Below are 21,494 nucleotides of genomic sequence, written 5' to 3'. Positions count from 1 at the left end.
ACTGCCTTCTGTCATCCTACGGAATCAGATTTGCGAAGTTCGTCATTTGCTTATGAGAACCTTTTTTTACTTTAATTATTGGTTCAGATCAAAGAGATTGCACAACTCAAGAATTCTATAACAATCTCAGTATACCCCTTACTTTATGGCATTGAATGTATAAAATAAATATAAGCCTTAGAATGTAAAGAACAGAATGTTCTAGGAATGTATTCATGCGTAGCTCCAGGAATCCATCCAGCTGGAAAAAGCATTTCTTATGTGAAAAACCAATGTGCCCACTTTCCTTTCTCATCCTTTGTCAGTTTCACAATGAAGCTGAAGTAGACAGTAAATTAACCCATTTGAGGTATGCTCATTCAAAAATTGTTACCCCATGATGCACTGTTTTGCCAACTGAAGTTACAAACAATCAATATGGGCGTTTTAGTAGTACAGTATAAATAAATAAAGTATTAAAAACCCAGTCTAAACTTCTGGCTGACTGTGAGACCAACCATAATAATAATAATTTTTAGAACAACCTGATGTAAGCCCCTCAGAATTGTTAAGTGAGATGGTAGGGATATACAGTAAAAAATAAATAATAAAATAAAAATAATAAAAGGCATGGTGATTTGTGGGAATGAATATGCATTCTCAGAAAATCCACTGACAATTTGAAAGCAGCCATGCAGAGTCTTTGAGCAGCGTTTCAGAAGATCCCTCACCTTTTGATGTTGCCAAACATCTGGGCATGACCCAGAAACCTTCCAAAGTCAATGTGGAACATATGTCCAGTTGTTTTGAGCATGATGTTGTCATTGTGCCGGTCACAAATTCCCAAAACATAAGTGGCTACACAGCACCCAGCACAGGAGTAAATGAAATTCTCCACTGCCTGAAAGATGAAGATGTATTTAGAATAGCTATGAAAAGAATCAGTGGGGAAAGTTTTGGAAGATTTCTTAAATGTTGAAAGGGGGGTTACATGTGTGCATGTGTGAAGCAAATAAAAACATATGATATGACACTTTCTGGAATAAGTTGAGGACATTCAGTTGTATCTGACATTCTCATTTGCAAATCTTTCTGCAAATAAACTTAACAGAATGAATACATTTGCTAAAATCATGTGTGTGACTAATCATTGCATCCAAACATTTTAAAATATAATTTGTAAAGGAGAAAACTTATTCTTAAAATTGCTCCTCATTTTCAGAGACTTAAAATACCATTATAATGCCAAATAAAATAAAACTAGCTTCTTTTTGATCCAATTTGTTCTAAGGAAACAAAAAATGCATCTGAAAACACATAAACAAATCTAAATTACAGTGCCTCTATTTTGCTTTTTGTAATTACTACAATTACGAAATGTAGAGAGAACATATTGATACAATTCCTGCACGTAATTCTGTGGTTTTGACTCTCAGGCAAAGGCTTTCATTGTTTCTCTTGTTCCTTTTCTTTACCTTTTCATATTCATCCTCCTTTGGGTTGTGCTTCTGTAACCAGTCTGCAAGGGGACGATCCTTGAAGGAACCTGTCACACCATGCTGCACTTGAATTTTTCGCAAAGTTTCTGCATTGGGGATCATTTCCACCATACCTGTAATGCATGATTGATAGAAATGAGGTTGGTTATAGGAGAGGAAAGATATTCTTATTGCCATTCAGACATCTTGGGCTATAGAGTCCAATGGTATCTAGGTGGATGTTTTTAATTAAATGGAAGGAATGCACAACCATCTCAGGGCCATATATAAAATCTGCCTGGGGGGGAGGTCAGATTCACATACTGTATAAAGACATCTTTGAGGCAGTCTTTAATAGATAATTTAGAGGAAAGGAACTTCCAAGATTACCCAGATGGCAGGAAATTGTAATTTAAACAGTTGCTGGAAGGAGGGCAACATTTCTCCTCTGTCTCAGCTGTTCTGTCCAAGACTGTTAGTTTCTCAATATCATTAGCATCAGGAAACCAAGAGGCTGCTGGAAGGAAAGAGGAAGCCACAAAACTTTCCCTCATAACTGTGCTATAATGGAACAGATAATTGCTTTCAGATAACTGCTCATCCACCAAGGAGAATGTAGGCAAGCAATTGTATTTGATTTTTGTCCCAGCTTTTCTTCAAGAGTTTGATGCAATATATACAGTGTTCCCTTCTATCTCTCCCCACAAACAGTAGGTTGGTCTGATGACTGACCATAATCACCTAGTCAGCTTCTGCTGGGCTTCACAGGAGGCTATCAAAGGTAGCACATGGACTGGAGGTTATCAAGCTCTTTCTTGTGTATCAACAGAGCCTCAATTTAGAAGCTCAAAAAAAAATGACAACCTTTCTTTTTTGCTAAGAAAGCAGCTGTTGATTCAGATTCAAAATCCAGACTAAATTATTTAATCATCTCTTGGGCTGCTAAACTGTAGGCACACTTGTAAGATATCTATAGAAAGATATTGCTGCAGATAAATAATGCATCTGTCATAAACTCAAGCAGGTGCTCAGCATCATCTTACTGGAATAATTTTCTATCAGACGTTATTGAAATAAACTCTTATATAGTCTTCAATGGATAAAACAACTAAGAAAAAACCTTCCATATTTAGGGACATTTCATTCTGATTAACAGATACTGTGTACAAATAATTATTATTGATACTTCTAATCTGCCTAGTAATTATAATACTGAAAACACTAAGCATTTCCAAACACATTTTAAAACTTGAAACAAATAAAACAGTGAAAAGAATAATAGAAAACAGATAAGGAAATAAGAGTGGAAACATAAACCCATTGTTATAATGTGGCAGCAATAGATTGATTTTGAGTAAAAACTATAGCAATGCCTTAGAAAGGAAGAATAGACATACTGGGCAATTAATACCTGTATACTAATTTAGCAAGACAGTTTCTGTATTCTCAGTTTGCTCAAAGAGATAATAATTCTGTTCTGATCTTGAAGTCACTTTTCCCCAATAATCCTATCAGTCTGAAAATAAAGGTGAGGAAGATAAAAGAAACTGAAAATGTTTCATACTTGGATCTAGGCTTACCCCGACCACGGCCGGTAGAAAAACAACGGAATATGACCATTCGCATGTCCAAACCTTCTTGCACCCAGATCTTGTTCATTATGCGAATCATTTGCAAAGTTAGCATGTCTTGGCGAAGATCATCTCCACACTGTGAAAACAAAAGCACAATATAAAGCAGACTATTTACAATTTTAAATACTTGATATTAGGAGAAAATTATTAGACATCTTTCCTCTTTTAAAAACATGCAATGTAACCTAAATCACCTATTCATTTTTAAAAAATGTGTCTACCCCAACTTACCCCAGAATCATGATCACTTCTCTAACAGTTGCTCTGAAACTGGTCGTGGGTGGAAAGTTTGAAAACAGCATCACATGGACAAGAGAAAGTCCGGATATATGCTTGGTTATAACTGCACAGATACACTTGTGAATATAGCAATGTGTATAGTTAGCCTTGCTCCCTCTCTGCTTTGACTCCAACCATTACAGGAACACAGCACTGCAAAGTCAACAGTTGGGAATGTATTCCAGCTTAGTACAGGTAGTCCTCAACTTATAACAGTTCATTTAGTGACCGTTCGAAGTTACAATGGCACGGAAAAAGGTGACTTATGACCATTTTTCACACTTATGACAGTTGCAGCATCACCATGGTCACGTGATTTATATTCAGATGCTTGGCAACTGGCTCATACTTATGACTGTTCCAGTGTCCCAGGGTCAGGCGCCCATCTTTTGTGACCTTCAATGGAGAAGCCAGATTCACTTAACAACCGGGTTACTAATTTAACAACTGCAATGATTCACTTAACAAACATGGCAAGACAAGTCATAAAATGGCACAAAACTCACTTAACAAATTTCTCATTTAGCAAAAATTCTGGGCTCAATTCTGCTCATAAGTCAAGTACTACCTGTAGTTGGTGTTAGAGAACAACTTCCCATTGTACCTGATATTCAGTCTCCATCCCAACCATAATCAAATCCTCAAGCACCCTATAGTAGACAAAATTTTCCCTGCCTTCCAATTTTAATCGAACAATCATCTTCCTTAAAAGCTAAATTACTCCAGCCTAATGCTTACCTTAAAAATAACACGGATATTTTCCCCAAGGGGGTCTACATTCTGGAAAGAGAGCTTCAGAGGGACAGCATTTGAATTGAAATAAGAACAATCCTGCAAGCAAAGACAAATGGAGACCAAAAATGGGAGGTGATCAGAATAACTAGTGTTACAATCAAGCATCATAGCAATATGGGAGATTGATGATCCCTAGCATTGGGAGAAGAATTACTATGCAATGCAGATTTAGGATCAGATCAAAGGTATTGTGTTATTCCTTGTGGATATTACTATTGCCCAAATAAAACAAAGCCACCAAAAATAGCAGGGTAGGTTAAGTGATGTAAGCCAATTATTTTCATACTAAAGAGGTAAGATGTTGTATAGCAAATTATTATGTAATCTGTTGTGTGACAAAAAGGAAGTAACTATACCTAAAGACTGGTTATAGAAATACTACTCTGGAGCTTGGATGGTTTTGGCATACGAAACACATGGAGTCCCAGTGAGTGACTCCTAAGATATTGAAGGAAGAACTAATCCCATTTCCACAGTATACAAATAAAAGCATTTCAACCAGTCAACAACATACTCTGGGCACAATTCCTTTCACCAGCAGGCTGGGGCTAAGCGGCAGTCGACAGGAGCCATTGACATTGAAGAACTGTCTGACATCCTCTAGTCCCTCACGAAGGATGGCCTAAAGGAAAAACAAAACAAAAACTGTAAGCTCTTAACTGCAGCTTATTACAAGTCCCTTTCCAGTCCCTTTTCAACACAGGTCATTTTTCACCACTAAAAAGCATTTCTCCATAAAGTGTCTGCTCTTGTCATTAGCTTGAGGGAGCATTGTTAGTAATACGATGTGAAACTTGGCTAAAACAAGCCACAACATCATGAAAAGTTCTAAATAATTAGATGTATGGACAACTTTGAAAAAAAAAATCTTAACATAATTTACAAGTAGCCCTTATTATTTGTGAACTCATTAGTTGTAATTTCATGTATCTACAGCTGGAAAATACAGACCAGGCCTTATTACTCTTGATGAGCAATTTCATATATTCCTAGCTTTGAACTAAGTTACACACATGCCAAATTGTGAATCGACTCTTGTGCATGTGGAAAGTGGTTTTTTTCCATAGTCTTGTCATCCACAGTTGTTCAGTTGAAATGAAGCCATTGTGAATAACAAGGCCCATTTGATCCCCAAATAGTAGCAAATTAAAATTTGTATTCAAGTATTAGTAAACTAATACTTGGATCTACCATACAATTTCTGCTTCTGCTTCTAAAGCACTTGCAATCTTTTAGAATGTATGTAGTTAAGACAGTGGAAAGAAGTTAGGATCCTGTTTCCATGTTGCAGTTAACCAAGACCAAAGCATACTGTACTAGATGCCTATAGACATAGGTAAGAACATTAAGACGTATCTTAGTAGAGGGAACATTATGCAGGGTATACATCTTGATCAGCCAGTACTATTACATCATTTATAGCATACTGCCTTGTAAAAGAAGTTGAAACATATCTTAACTTCTTATGAGGAAGTTAGATAATTCTTTAGATAATGATTTCCTTTTCTTCCATCATCATTTCTACTATTTGTTAAATAAGTAGTCTTTCACTATTGCACATTAAGTCTATCATTCTTATTCCCCTCTGCTCTTTCCTCCAGTCACCATAAACCCATATACCTGTCGCGATGATGGAGCAGCCTCACGGACTTGTTGAGCCAGCTTAGCCAAAGTGTTAACAAGCCAGCATTGACGGTCAAACTCCTCTCGCAGACCCTTTCCACAACAACATAACAAAGCTGCTAGCAGGTACTGGTAACGAATGCTGAATTGAGAATCTTTCAAACCATCTTTCAGAAGCCTAGGAATACAGAAACTTTGTCACTGGAAATAGCAATGTTTGTGTGGAATGGATCCATACTTCAAATTATCCACATTAGTAGAAGTAACTAAGCAAAAGCTCTCTTCTCCTATGCAGACTAAGTGAACATGCTCCCTTTCAATGGCTTACTCTGAAATCACATTTTATTTGTTATAAGAAAAGAAAGTGAAAATGGAAGATCAAAGGTTTTCCAAACATTTGCATAATAGAATATAAAAATGAATAATGAGGAAGATTCAAAGAGCCATTAAAAGCATTAAATATTTTGTGTTCTGGAACTGCTTAGGTATTTGATCAAATGCTTCTCAAGCTGCCAAGGAAGGAAGAAGGAAGATTTTTTAGTAAACTGTCAGATTCCATTAAGATAGAACTCAAAGTGAGTAAGAATTACTATAGAAGAGAATATATGTAGCTCAGGGTTGAACTGTGGAGGTCTTAGCACTCTCTTCTTTTTTTAAAAAAGAATATAATTTTAATTAAGGACTTTGATTACAATAGAAGAAATTAATATAAACTAAAGAATAAATAGTAGGAAAAAGTAAAAATTGAAAGAAAAGAAAGAATATGATGAAGAGAAAAGAAATATATAGAAAAGTGACTTCCAACCAACTTTGAAAATGAGCGTGGCTGCAGGGTAGGGAAAATGGCTGCAGCCACACTCATTTTCAAAGTTGACATATAGACAATTCTTCAATAAATTTACCAGTATCTCTAAATCCCATATTACATCCTTTATTTACTGTATAAGCAAATCAATAAACATTAACTTTTCAATCCTGATGTCAGCAAAAAAGTCCATAAAGGGTTGCCAGAATTTGGCAAATAAATGGCTTATTTTAACCTTGATCAAATAAACCAACTTTATATTTCCTCATTTTATGTCTAACAGTCTTATATTTAATTTATTCAAATATTATCGTAAGATTTGATTTCTCTTCAATTCTTGTTTGTCTCATTGCACAGACTTCTTCAAGGCTTTAACATGTCCCTTTTGTGAAATAAAATTTGTGAGATAAAATTTGCTCCACATCTGTCATTCCCTCATTGATATGTTTTGGACATAATCTATCCATATAATCAGACATTATTACTGACACTATTGATACTATAGCTACTAAATTCTAGCTTCCAAGAAAAGCCAATTATTTTTTATACGGTAGTTAATTCCAAAATATTATAGCAAAACTCAGTATTTCAAATTTAACTGGAGCCTTAACTGTTTTTTAACTTTCTTAGTTCAAAAACTTACTTAGCTTTTTGCTATTTATTTCAAATTCTTTCTGATCTTCAGCTTGCAATTAATTTTTCTTTGTTCAGAGATCAAGTTAAATCATTTGGTGACTTTTTAAACTTGTCATTTTGAAGATCTCTCATAACTTTAAAATGGTTAATAGGCAGGTTCCAAGTGAAATTGCCTATAAACCATGTCCTGTTCTCCTTGCAAGGATCAGCATCTGGAGCACATGTGGGTGGTCTTCTGTTCTTTCCTTCTCTGTAGAGATTCTGAAGAAGCAATTTACTCAAGGTCCTTTGGCCTTTGCTATGGTCATCAACTTTGCTTTCATGAAGACAGTTGTTAAGTGAATCACTGCTGTTGTTAAGTTAGTAACACAGTTGTTAAGTGAATCTGGCTTCCCCACTTGTTTGTCATAAGGTCGCAAAAAGTAGTCACATGACCTTGGGACACTGCAACCATCATAAATATGACTCAGTTGCCAAGTGTCTGAATTTTGATCACATGACCAGGAAAATACTGCAATGGTCATGTGAAAAAGTCATAAGTCACTTTTTTCAGTGCCATTGTAACTTCAGTCACTAACGAACTTGTAAGTCTGCATGAGGTTTGTTGTCTGTTTGTTGCCTGTTTACATACAGTAATTTGTTCTGCTATTTTTCATGGTTTAGGGTTGTAGATACTACGCCCCTCTCCAAATTATCAGGGCAAACTATAACATGCCTCATCATCACTCATACTGATATGACCTACTTGGGTAATAAAATGTTTGCAAGTAAATAACCAAATTCAAAGACCATCAAGAAATCCACAGAACAGGAATTATATGAAACATCCCTATGTATTATATATATAGATAAAAATCTTACCAAAGAACTAAGCCTAATAATTAGTGGGCAATATCCGTTAAGGGATAAAAAAGTAGTATGGAACAACATTGTAGTCTACTAGCAACAATGCAATTAGAGTCTCCTTTTTTCCTAGCAGCAGTTATTCTCTTATGTGTCTCATTCTTTCCGTATACCCTCATTATGCCCACCAGAAATATTACCAGAAAAAATAGTGGGTGATCCTTAGATCACAGATGGCTCGTTTCATAAGAAACCGCACCAAGGGACTGTCCAAGTAGCATTCATACTTGAGAGCCTAGAAAAAGAAAACAAATTGGTTTCTTAGGAAAAAAAATGAGATACAAGCTATAAAATCTGCAGTAAGCTACAGAAGCATGGAAACAGAAAAATATGGCAGTGATGCACAATGCAAGAAAATACAAATTGCTTTCCCCAATAAATTGCTTGGAAAGTCCCCAAGGAGACACTCATAAACATCCATAAATGTAATGCTATTACTACTTTACTCTTTACACTTAAAAAGAGGGGACACTTAAAACATGATAGCACCTTTATGACTATACAACCAGAGTTGTTACAGCACAGTAAAAAGAAAAAAATATTTATACATACATACTCACACAGAGACTACCTTTGTCATTTTAACAACTGTAGGAGGAATAAATCCAATCTGTATTATAGCTGTGGGAATATGGTACATCCAGATGTACCATACAGAAGACAATCGCTTCTTAGTGGAAAGAAGCTTTATTTTATTTTAATTTTTAAAATCTATTTTGGCTGCAGGGGCGGAGAGGAAATGTTCTCAAGATCTTTCCAGCTGGGGAGAACTGAACGTGTTTTTTTTAATCTATCACAGCCTTGGAGGAGGTCAGAGTAGAAATCAATATAGTTTATCTTGCAGAGGCATAATATCTCCCCACCTATCTTATTCCAGCCTCAAAAGTAAAAATAAACCCGTGAAGCTAAATTTTTCTATTTCACTGCTGACCTTTGTTAGGAATGATCTGGCACTGCAAAATGAGGGCTACTTGTGAACTTGCCCATTCTGTGCCAGAGCATGGAAGAAGGAAACTGAAAACTATTAACTATGAAAGCAAAAGCCCCAAACAAAATGTGTTCTGAATTCAGTGCAGAATATAAAAGTATGATCTGAAAGATATGACCTACTTCAGACATGTCAAACACAAGACCCGTGGGTCAGATATTGGCCTGCAGGGCTGCCCCAAAGACAGCAAGGGACCGGCCCACCCAGGCATACGCACAGCAGGCTCCACAGCTTGCTGCGACCACTAGGCCAGCCCTCCAGCAGTAGGCACGGCACTGGCAGCAGGCAGAGTCAGGGGGGGCACATGATGTGGACTGCCAGACGTGCCTATTCCATCCTATTTTTGCTTGCGGTTGGAGAGCAGGTCGCCGCTGGTCAAGCTGCTGGCAGTACATTGGGTGTACGAGGGGAATGCACTCCCCACGTCGAGTGGGCCAAGATGACCAGTGGGGGCCGATGGTGTCCGGCAGCAGTCACCCCGCCCGCCTCACCTTGCCTCGCCCCATGGTGGCAGCAACCCTGCTCTGCCCCGCCTTGCCTCACCTCACTCTGCAGGATGAGCTTCCCGCCCACTGCTCCACAAACCCTGCCCGGCCCCCACAGGTGCTGTGACGCGAGCAACGTCGAGGTGGACATGCCCACCCCGGCCATGCCCACTCAGTCAGCCATGACCACTCTGGCCATGTCCACCCAGTCGGCCACACTCCCCCCGAGGGCAACCACAATGTTGATGCGGCCCTCAATGAAATCGAGTTTGACACCCCTGATCTACTAATAAAAATATCTACTTATAAAAATATCTGGTTTTTAGCTGACTTATTTAGTCAAAATAAGCTTATTACAACTGATTTCTCAGCATAGCAACCATCCTGAAAATTTTGGAAGCTATGACATTCCTAATCATTTAGAGAAATGCTACCCTATGAGAACAAAAAGACTCTAGCATAGGAATTTCCTTGCTAAACATAACCCTGTATTGAGTTACAAGCCATTCGTAGGCATGTTCTCAAATTGATAGCAATAATTTGCCAGCTAAAGCCACGGCACTTCTTTCAATAAGCACATCGACTCACCTGTACCAACTGGGGCAGATAATCTAATAGCTCAGCATCAGTTATGGAATCAATCCACTGTACAGCCGTCCTTCTCACTTCCTGATCTGGGAACCTGTAGCCATATCAGTAAGAGAGTTTATAACAAATGTCCAAGCCCCAAACTGAGAATCATTTTCAACAATATCTATAACCCACTGAACCTCCAATATGATACCATCTCCTACAGCAATCTGTGCCACCATGGCAACTATTTCATGAAGACCCTCCCCTCAGAGCTGTTATTGCAACCACAACATGCTTTCACAATCTCACAACCAAGAAGATGGGATTCCTCTGCTGTAGCCTATACTGTAGTACGTAATTTAAAAATAGTAATATGTAAGCAATACAAAAATCAACTATCCAGAAAAATAATACAAAATTCTCAAATCAACCATCTACACAAGGGGCCCACCATTTACTCTAATCCTGGTGATGAGCTAGCTTTTAAGGGCTTGTTTGAATAAGGTCAAGGTGCTATGTTCTGGGGGGGGGGTTCATTCGAGAGGGCAGACACTACACAGATTGTAGTGCAACTTCCTGGGTTCCTATCAGATGGCACTGTTTAATTGATGGAATCTAGAGCATGCCAACTCCATCAGATCCTATAACGGGCAGAAATGACAAGAGCCAGACAGTCCCGTGGATAACCAGACCTTGTACATTTATTCATCACCTATTCCACTCAGTTCAATACATTTTACTATAAATGAATTAAGGTAGGATTCAGCTTAAGGAAGTAGTATAGAACAAATTAATCCAACTGCCAGCATTGAGGAGATGGGTGGAAAATCAAGGGTGGAAGATCTCACTAATCAAAATGCAGTGTGAACAAGGATCGCCCTATTTGTTCACTGTGCACTTTCAACATTTCTTACTTACGCTGCATGTAAGAGTCCAAGGGCATCTTGATGATTCATGTATGTCCATTGTTTCAACAGGGCATAGATGTCAGGCAAGCAAGCCCACTCCCAGCTTGGGGCACTAGCAAGCAGCAGAGGCAGCGAACCCGGCTCAGAATGGCAGTAATAACGCTTCTCCCATAATCTCTTTTTGTCTGCATCAGTTAGCCTGGCATAAGAGAAAGACACATGAGAAGCAAATAATGAATTTTTTCACAACTATGCAATTAGACATTGTCTGATGGACAAAATGAATATTTGGTTTGCTTTTAGATTAAAAGCACACAGACTCACCTGTCAAGATTAGACTGTTGGCTCCTACAACTTCAATAACTGTTTTTGTATTGTGTTGCTACCCCATTCTCTTCTCTTCTCCATCACATTTATTAGATTATGAATGTGTGAGAAGGGATTGGCTTATTTTTTTTAATCTCTGCATCATACTGAGAAAATGTGACATGCATTGTAGGTGATCTTAATGTTATATGCTACCAAAAGACTATATATAAAGCCCTTATGCCATTTGATCATACAATTTTTATTTGCAGAAAAATACTGTGAGATTGGTTCACACAGGATCACAAAGATGTTGCCATGTGTAACCACCAGAGAGCAGCAAATTCATGTGGAAATATCCTATTCTATTTCAATTAGCAGCCAAATCATTTTCTCTCCAAGAAAAAAGACAGGATCAGATGGCTAATGAGAGACCATGAAGCAACTCCCTCTCCTATCTAATGGGATTAAAAGGACAGTCTTCCCAAAGGGCTGCTGAAGAAAAAAGCTGCAGTCAATCACATTATGTACAAAGTTCACGAAGACGCTGCTTCCAAGTACAGGGAGTCCTCGACTTACCACCCATTTGTTTAACAAAGGTTCAAATTTGTGATGTCCTTCAAAAAAGTGACTTACTACCTGTACTTACACTAATTGCAGGAGTGTCGTGTGATCCCAATCCCAAAGTTACCAGTTGGCAACTAACCGGTTGCAGTATCCTGCAGTCACTCGATGATGATTTGCAACCTTTTTTTTTTTTTTTGAAGATTTCTGGCAAAAAAAAATGCCTTCAAGAAATCTGGATTCGCTTAACAACCATGTGATTCACTTACTGACCGCCGTAAAAATTGTTGTAAAATAGGTTTGACTCAATTTATGACTACAACAACTTATAATGGAAATTTTTCTCCCAATTGTGGTTCTAAGTTGAGGACTACATGTAATGGGGGTCATTCCATAGAGTGAACAATCTCTGGTCTTGCATACAACTCTGCCTTGTGCTTTCCACAATTTCATGCTGACAGTTCAACAACATGCTTTTGAATGGAGTAACATAGGTTACATTTCCTGTATGAAGGTCAGGATTACTCAAAACCTGCAGGAGATTGTATCTCAGAAGATCTGTTCATCCTCATTTTAGGTGACTGGCAATGGTTTGTACTTAGTGAAGATGAAAACATGTTCTGCCAGTGCTCGTAGATATTTTTTATATGGCCCAAATCAAATCCCACTGAAAGCAGTACTTATGGACTGATACATTTTATGCATTTTGTAATTAAAATAATGGCTTCTATCTCTGCATCCCTGCATATCAACTAGTATATGCACATTTTATTGAAATCGGTGACCTCCTTTGGGGGAAGGGACCGAAGCTTAAACAGCCACTCTGACCAGTGGCTATTCAGCAGTGAGGGAAAGGCCATCTCTCTCAACACATTCCAACTGAAACTCATGGAAACAGTTTCCTGGGGTGGAGACTGTTTTCCAGCCTTTCTGTGCTGTAAAGGCAGGGAAACTCTGGAGGGAGTTCATGGTTAGAATAGGCTGTGGTTAGGATCCAGATCCATCTATTTCAACCCAACTGCATTGTTACTTGAAAAAGAGGGGAAGCAGCTTGTAGAGGCCTTGGCAAGGCTAGATAGGAAGGGCAACCACATATAATAATGCTAGCTCTGTTCCCACAAGTGTTCTTTAGTTGTGTCCAGGAAATTAATTCACTGGGGCCAGAACAAAGATGGAGAGTGAAATTGTTGCCCACCCATGAGAAACTCCCACCCTAGCAATGACCCAGAGCAGACAGGAAATTATGTTCGATTGCCTCCTGCGCAATATCAGGAAAGGCTAGTTTGTCCACATTACACCACTGAACAATTGCTTCCACTTAAAATATAGAGACATTGCAAGTATAGTGGCAAAAATTTATGGAGATAGTAAAAAATTAATGGATATGATCATACCACCTAGCATAAATACAATCTTTCCAAAAGATATTTCAGTTAACAGCTTAGAGAAACAGGGACTGTAGTTGCTTCCAATCTACCCCTTATCTCTATAATAGCCTCCTCCATTTACTCAGTTTTTATAGCGCAGACAATACTCCGTCTACTGAATTTCCACTGTTCTAAGTCTTGTTTCCCCCTTGCTCCCCCCAACCTGATTTATGATAATGGTGGTGGTAGGGGAAGTAATAAAAATGTAATTGCAGCACCAGACTGTCTAACATGAAGAGGCACAGAGCTATTAAACTTTGAAGGGCTTGTTGCCTTTAATTACAAAACTCCCTTGTTACAGGTTCACCTCATTTTAAGAGACAAGTTCCACAGAAGAAGAATATTGTGTGTTGTAATAAAAATAATAACATGTAAAGGAATAATGGAATTTTTAGAAGAAGGGTCCTTTAAATATAGAGCAACACTAGAGCATCCAAACCTACAGAGCACACCACAAGCAAAAAAGTTAGAAATGTGTGCAGAGACTATAACTCAAGGCTACGATTATAAATTGGCCCAAGCTGGGGAATTCCAAGTATGTTCAGACTGCAATTCCCAGAATTCCCAGCCACCATGCTCAATAACTGAAAACTCAAAATAACTGAAAATAAGGTTGGAAATTCCAAGAATTGTAATTCCAAAACATATGGAGGGCACCATATTGAAAATCTTCTCTTCAAATTCCATTGCTGATTGATGAAACCAGAACATAGGCCAGTAATGGTGAGCCTATGAAATTTTTGTTGGCACACCAGATCTCCAGGCAGTCTGAAACACATGTGAGAGGGACTTGCTCTTACCTAGTTTCTGAGGCATCCAACCACATGATTTTCTGAGGCTCAAAAGAGCAGGGCCCTCTCTTGTGACTTCCAGAGAGTCTGGAGAGGAGAGTCCAGAGGAGAAAAAGTCCACAGAGACCTCTTTGGTTTTGGGTGGTGAGGTGTATGATACATGAGCAAATTCAAGGTAAGCATTGTCTTAATTTTTGACACATCAAGCCCAAAAGGTTCACCATCACTGGCATAGGTTCATAGATAGTTTTTAATTTAATTCTGTTGCACTTTTATCCTTTTGAACTCTTACTGTGGGCTTTTAGCGTAGATGTTTCTCAGGATAGGAAACTTCTCTTTTTACCTTATGTTACTCTGTAAATCATTGCCTCAACATATACATATATCATAATCTTCCTCCTTCCATGAATGAAAGGGGACAACTGATGGCCCAAGTCTGGATTTCCTGTTAATGGGTGTTTCTTTCCCAAAGTATGCACCCTGAAAAAAAAATGAATGGGATTAACTCCCTTGCTGCCTGATCCAATTGAATGCACAACATGCTTTTGGGTAAAGTAAAAACAGTAGTCCCGTGGGCAGTTCATGTCACCTGATCTTCCTACCTATAGGGAAAAAGATGCTATAAAACTAAGAAGGGCTGATTAGTTCCACTGAAACCAAAGTTGGCAGGTGGAAGAAGTGATTTCTTGAACAGATATTTTGTGGAAAGGAAGCATACTTAGTGAAAGAATGGAACCCATTCAACTCTGCATGCTTCTGAATGCTGGTTTGCAGATAAACGTCCTTGTTGGCTGTGCTTGCTGAAGACGGTGATAATTCTAGATCAAAATGTATGGAGTTCTGCAGGTTGAGAAGGCTGAAACATACAAAACTGTGCCCCACTGTTCCCATAATATCTGAGGCTAACTGTGAAGAGAAACACAAACCACCTAAATAGCTAACTAGCCTTGTTTAGTAATTCTAGACAGAAAAGGGAAACATGTTAACAGCAAGATGGACACATTGTCTTAAGGAGAAATGTGCAATTTTAGCTGCCTGATGGCATCTTCTGAGCTATGTTTCAAGATCTATTTTTGGGGAGAAGGGTTTCCGAGGTAAAATGAGGAGCTTAAGAGTTTGGCCTCATGTTAGCCTATGGTAGCAAAAATTTTTGAAGGGATTTGGCAGCAACTTTTCTAACTACTATAACACATTTTATTAAAAATTACTTGGCACCTGTGTTTTTTTATTGGCAAAAACAAAGGGCAGTTGAAGCCACTTCTTGCACAGGAAGGTGGATAGCACTTGCTTGCCACTTCCTTCTGAACAGAGAATGGATGCTTCTGGGTAAGGAGGCAGGACTTATGCTGGAGTGGCAGTTTTCCACTCAACCATCCTTCTCTGAGGTCATCTGGTTTACTCAAAAATATGAATATTTCAGACTGTCTTTCATCAACAGCCTGGGTGGACATGGATCAGGATCAGAACCCATCCTCTCACCAATAAAGTGATTCCTTCTGCATAACCTCCTTTAGTTTCCGCTGGTCTCCCTCAAAGAGACTGTTGAAGTTGTACTTAGGACTGAATTCTGCTGCTGGTGGGCTGGTAAACTTAATTTCAAACGATGAGCTGGGAAAGTCAATCTGCAAGAGAAAGAGAGAGGAGAATAGGACAGAGACTTGATCAGTATCCAAAAATGGTTTTTTGATATTAGAAATGTATGCACTTGAATTATAAGGCAACCTAACTGCAAGCAATCTTTTCCCATATCACTTCATGAAGCTAGCCTGAAAGCATCTTAGCTTTCTCTAGTTGTATTAGAATATTACCAATCTGAATGTCAATTTAGATAGCACAGAGATGGTAACACATCTCACAGAAAAGGGGAAAAATTAGAAGCTTAAATTATTCACCTTGCTTAATTTATCCCTATATCTATGTAGTATGAACATCTACAGAATTAGAAATAAATTCTGAAAAAGGTCTCTTGTAATTGAAGCAATATGTTACTGTTTTTCCATTTCCCCGGTCTCTTCCTTACCAAAATATGCAAGTTTGTTCATTAATGATTCATTTCAGAAGGTATAATGTACAGGTCAGTATATCGACCTGAGTTACATTATGCACTGTATTTCTGGATCTAACCCATCTTATAGATTGTCTCTGGTAAAAATAGTTAACAAGTACGTAGCCCCTTTCTAGTAATAGGAGTCAAGATGTAGCAGTATGTATTTCCACTTAATCCATTTTAAATCAGACCATTACTTTAGCGGTTTTATACTTGTCCTTCTCTCATATTTTGTGCTTTTAAAAGTAAACTTGCTTCAAAACAAGAAAGACAGGGGCAAAAGTGATTTAGTTGGATTAACTTTATAGGATTAATGTAAAGCCAAGCTACCCCAGTTTCCAGTTTTTGGGAGCTGCTTGATGACTAGGAACACCAAAGAATAAACCAGGAAGAAGAATCAAAGAAAGGCTTAAAGCCAAACCACCCATCCTTTTAGCCTGACCACACTAATGTTACTAGGGAAACTGCAAACACTGAATCAAATGACTGTGCAACCAGACACCATGCATTCAAACGGTGATTCACCATATTAGCACAAAACTAGATGAGTATTGATTTGCCAAGTTTAATCTGCACTCTGCATTTGGCACAACCACTAATCTAGCAACACACATCACACCATATGCAAAAGGAATGTATTATTCAGCACTGAGTACACCAACAGACCTGTCTCCACAGTAAATGCTAATCTAACTGACCACAAATGTGCAGTTGTTCCTTGTGCCCAGTCTTCCTGCAGATACGAGGCATAAAAAATCTGCTAGAGAGACATCTCATCTTCATGATTTCTTATACATAAATAGGTGAAATATAAAATAGTCTGTTAGACAGGCAAGCAGACTAAATAAATAATTTAGGGTTTAAATATATGGTCCTATTTATTAAGAAGGCCCCAGAATGGTCAAGTTATTTTGGAAAACTAATGTAGTACTGTGGCTAAGAGAACGATTAACCTTTGGATTAGAATCCCTATTTTGAGTCTTTGCAATTTCACTAGAAAGTCAAAAGTAAATTTTAACTTCAATCCTCCCCTTTTCTCCTACAGTCTAATAATTAGTTAATGCTAGTTTAGAATGTTGAAGAAAGAATTACAACCAGCTATAAATATGAAATCTGAATATTCATGCATTTACATAACACATCACTTCAATAACTGCATTCTAACAATATGCAACAACACATTAAACAATTCTCACGTTCCAGCATTGGCTCAAGGTATTCAATCTCAAAGATCTTCCAGGAAAATTATCCTGATATGTCTCCAGATGGCCAGGAGAATAGCAGCCCCCATTACCTTGTGGATAGACTCTTCCAGAGGATGAGAATGTCCCCACTGAGAATGCTCACTTCTGTGTCTTATCCCACTGTACTTTCTGTTGGGTTGGTTACTTCAGTATTATTTATCTGGATTGGATAAACTGAATTTACCTGGGACTGGTGATCTCCAAAATGCCAAGGATCTAAGCCACAGATGGAAAACACACTTGGAAATAACCTGGTAACTAATCCAGCTCCTACAGTAAATGTTATGTGGCAAGGCAAGGTTGAGATCGACCAGTAAGCACACACGTAGCTTCATTTTGCACCAAATGAAGCGTCTGAGTAGTCTTCAAACTTCAAAATACAGCAATCTAAGCAAAATACAGCAATCTAAGCAAAAGGTAACAAGGATATGAGTGAAAATTTTCAGTTTGTCCTGTTCTCGGAAAGGCTGCAACTGGAATATCAGATGAAGTTGGTCAAAGGCTTTCCTGGCCTCTGCCTTCAACAGCTCCTCTAGCAAGAGCTATGATTCCAAGAGGACCTCTAGATTATGAGTTTGCTCTTTTATTGTATTGTTCTAGAGTCAGTAGCTTTCTCAATTAATAGCTCCCTTGCCTTGCTTGGATTGGGATTTAGTTTTTCCCCCATTTTCCAACACTGGAGTCTCCAAGCATTGGCCCAAGCCATCTATTACATTTCCCATTCAATGCAAGGTGGCACTATATAACTTGATATTGTCTTATCTTTCTTTCTTTCTTTCTTTCTTTCTTTCTCTTTCTTTCTTTCCTTTCTTTTTCTCTCAATCTCTCCCTCCGTCTTTCTCTCTCACACACATTAAAACACATGTTTAACTTGCCACAATCAACTGAATCTCTGCACCTTAAGCAGAATACAAAAAATTAAAGCATATTGATGATACTTCATCCCAAATTGACAGGTTACCTTCCAATGACTTTATGTAAATATTAAAACAGTATGAGAAAGACTAGTGCACCTCTCTAGTACACCTCATTTTGGAGCATTTGAGGGCTCAACATGTCCCACTCTTATTGGATCTGCCCACTCTGGAAAAAGAACCATCACATTATGGTGCCCCCCACTTCCAACCGTCAGAAATGCTCCAGAAGGATACTGTGGTCAACAGTTTTGAAACAGCGAGTGAAGATAATCTTTCTTGTGCTGCCCCATATCCCATGCCCTGAATTCTAACTGCCATGAGTCCAGACAATCTACTTCTTCCAAAATCCTTTCTAACAGTTGTTCCAACACTTTCTTGACAATCTTCTTCTCAAAGGGTGGTGGAGGATATAGGACTACCATATGATTATTCTTTCAAGACTACTGGAACATCACCCTCCTGCCAGAAGGCATTAGTTATAGCTAGGATCTAACTTAGCTATATTGTCCTCTCCTTGGCTATTCTAACCAACCAAGAGGGGCCAATTAGTAAGTCCATACCTAGTGGGGTTTATATGATGGAGAGTTCTACTCACTTCTTCAAAATGCGCAAGGTCATAAACCTCCCACAAATATCATTGCAAAACACTACCGTTGCTACTGCATTTGTTTCTATACATCTAGTTTGGAGTAAATACAAGTGATTTTTATCAATGAAACTCTGGCCAGTCAGTCATGATTTACATTCAGTAGATCTTCTGGATCATTCTTCCCTATTAAGAATTTACATTACTCTAAAAAGTGTAATGCATTTTGCAATTGTAATCAGGGTGGAAAATAATTGCAATGGGGTAGATTCAAATTTGAACTCACATCCTTATTCTTTCATATTTGCCCTTTGTTTTCTGTCAGTGACACTTTAGTTAGCTCTTTGCTCACTTCATCTTTGCAACTGCTTAGAAAATCAAATTGAAGTTAAGTGCCAGTGTTTTAGGGTTGCCTCAGTCTGCCAAAATCTTAACATTCTTGTGGAATCTAAGCCTTTTTGCTGTTATATAGATTAATAAGGTATTTCCTCTGAGTTGAGGAAGATAAAAGATGGAAGATGCAATCAGGTTTCTTGTAGGTTAGAAAGTTGCAACCAGATCCAATTCTGAATAAAGATATGATGCCCACACAAATGCATTCTTTTTTTTTTTATTTCATGCTCAACACACCACTAGTAGCAGCTTTGATAAAAACAATACATTAATTCATGAGGAATGCAATGGATTTGTAAGTAACTGTGGAAAAGTAAAATTAACTGCTTGGTTGCAGGCCAAATAAATCTATACTGAATAAGCAGGTCAGAGAATTGCAGCAGCAGGGAAGGGAAGTAAATGGAGCGAAGAAGGGTGAGGTCAGATGCTCTCATTTTTACTCCAAGTCAGTGGTGTGATATATGATATGGCCCAAGGGAGAAGATTTTTTTTTCCAAAACCAGCCCAGCTGGATTCCCTCTCTGTCTGCCAAGTCTTCATTTTAACAACATCTACCTTGCCTTCCATTCCTTTTGTCCACACCCTAAGTAGCAGACCTTGCCATCTCATTTCATAGCCAAAATGTTATTCATAAATACCAGTGAGAAGAACACAGGGGAGGAGAGAGAAGAAAAGATATTCACTAGAGTTGAAAAGGAGGAAGAGACAACAAAGTAATCAAAAAGGAAAAATAGTTGCTGTTGAGTATTATGAATATTAGGAATCACATAAGGCGTTATAAATTACAAGGACTTGTACTTTATTATAGAATCAGAACGATTTATGGAACCAAGACCCAAGAAATAGCACTGCCACTCCCTCATAAAGGAAAACAGTTCTATGAAAGAGCAAACAATTGTATTGAGCGTCTTATATTCCAGTATTGATTTTTTCCCCCTCATGTATTCACAAGAAAGAGTATTAAAGGGTAACTTAATAATAATGGTCTTAGGTTTCCTAAATAAAAATCCACCAGAAGAGAATAACACGACTGTGTCTCTGATTAGTAGAGGCAGCAATTTATCTGAGGTTTGTCAGAGCAAAGTTAGCTATTTGAAAAGACATTCGTTGAAGTTTATGGATACCAAGTTTTAGCTTCAGGACAGAACTAGCATCAAGGACTTTAATCACAGATTTCTAACTATCACAACAAGTGACTCTGGGAACATCAAAACAAAACAATTCAAATCAAATATATATGGAACCAACTAGAACTCTAACCATGGATGTTAATATAGGTAAGCAATTGGGTCCTTAACATACCTGGGGCCCCAATCTGGGTGCATAACCAAGTCTTCATGGCCTTAAGATGCTTTTTTTTGTACTGAAAATGTAACAATTTTTAAATGGCCATCTAGGAACGCAAATTAATCAAAGAATCATAGAGTTGGAGTGACCATGAAGGTCATCTGATCTAACTCCCTACTCAGTGCAGGATCTCCCAGAGCAGGATTTTTCAAACTGCTCTGAGAGGACTTGATGATAAACTAAAGGAGGAAAAAGTTCATTCAAACACATCGAATTTTCTATAGCTTTGCTTCATGATCAGGAGCTGTAAGATTTTTTTAAAAAATAAGATTTTGCAGGCTGATCATATTTGAAAACTCCTGCCCTAAAGCAACTTCATCCTTCTCTGCCTGATGGATAACTCACACTTCATTTGGCAGCCTGTGCTACTATTAAGCCATTTGTTCTGGTCCTGCTTTCTAGGGCAATACTGTGCAGACGTCCACTCCCTTTTCTATGTGGCAACCCTTGAGATATTTATTTAAGACTAGCTGTACCTGGCCACGCATTGCTGTGGTTCAGTCTGGTTAAATGGAAAAGAAAGAAAAGAGAAAGCGCACGTTTGTGTCACAGGTGTGACATCTACAGAGCCTCCCCAGCAGCCTTGACGATCTCTATGGCCTTTCCAGCGGCCTTTCCAGCGGCCTTGGCCGGGCAAGGGCCTGGGTTTGGGCCTGGACTTCGACTTGGCCCGCCCCGGCCTAGAGGATATCTCGCGGCCTGTTTGTGTCTCCGTTTGACCTGGTTTTGAAAGACCTAAGGGGACTGAACATCACTCCTCCCTCTTTGCCACGGACTCCCTTGTTC

At 38.4% G+C, this 21,494-nt stretch overlaps 1 protein-coding gene across 1 annotated transcript in view; it reads right to left on the bottom strand.

Moving 5' to 3' along the window:
• PIK3C2B (phosphatidylinositol-4-phosphate 3-kinase catalytic subunit type 2 beta) overlaps nucleotides 1-21,494 on the bottom strand; it is a 71,502-nt gene that overhangs the window by 7,893 nt on the left and 42,115 nt on the right. Inside the window, exons 14-23 of the mRNA XM_015832158.1 lie at nucleotides 15,654-15,796; nucleotides 11,097-11,285; nucleotides 10,194-10,287; nucleotides 8,273-8,367; nucleotides 5,786-5,966; nucleotides 4,680-4,787; nucleotides 4,109-4,201; nucleotides 3,038-3,167; nucleotides 1,455-1,591; nucleotides 711-880 (exon numbers count right to left, since the gene is read on the bottom strand). Coding sequence (XP_015687644.1) covers nucleotides 711-880; nucleotides 1,455-1,591; nucleotides 3,038-3,167; nucleotides 4,109-4,201; nucleotides 4,680-4,787; nucleotides 5,786-5,966; nucleotides 8,273-8,367; nucleotides 10,194-10,287; nucleotides 11,097-11,285; nucleotides 15,654-15,796 — 1,340 coding nt within the window. The remainder of the gene's footprint in view (nucleotides 1-710; nucleotides 881-1,454; nucleotides 1,592-3,037; nucleotides 3,168-4,108; nucleotides 4,202-4,679; nucleotides 4,788-5,785; nucleotides 5,967-8,272; nucleotides 8,368-10,193; nucleotides 10,288-11,096; nucleotides 11,286-15,653; nucleotides 15,797-21,494) is intronic.

The sequence above is a fragment of the Protobothrops mucrosquamatus genome, unplaced genomic scaffold (genome assembly GCF_001527695.2).
Source record: "Protobothrops mucrosquamatus isolate PMUCROS unplaced genomic scaffold, P.Mucros_1.0 scaffold_310, whole genome shotgun sequence".
Taxonomy (NCBI): Eukaryota; Metazoa; Chordata; class Lepidosauria; order Squamata; family Viperidae; genus Protobothrops; species Protobothrops mucrosquamatus.
The sequence above is the reverse complement of the archived record's forward strand: the minus strand, read 5'-3'. Positions and strand labels throughout refer to the sequence as shown.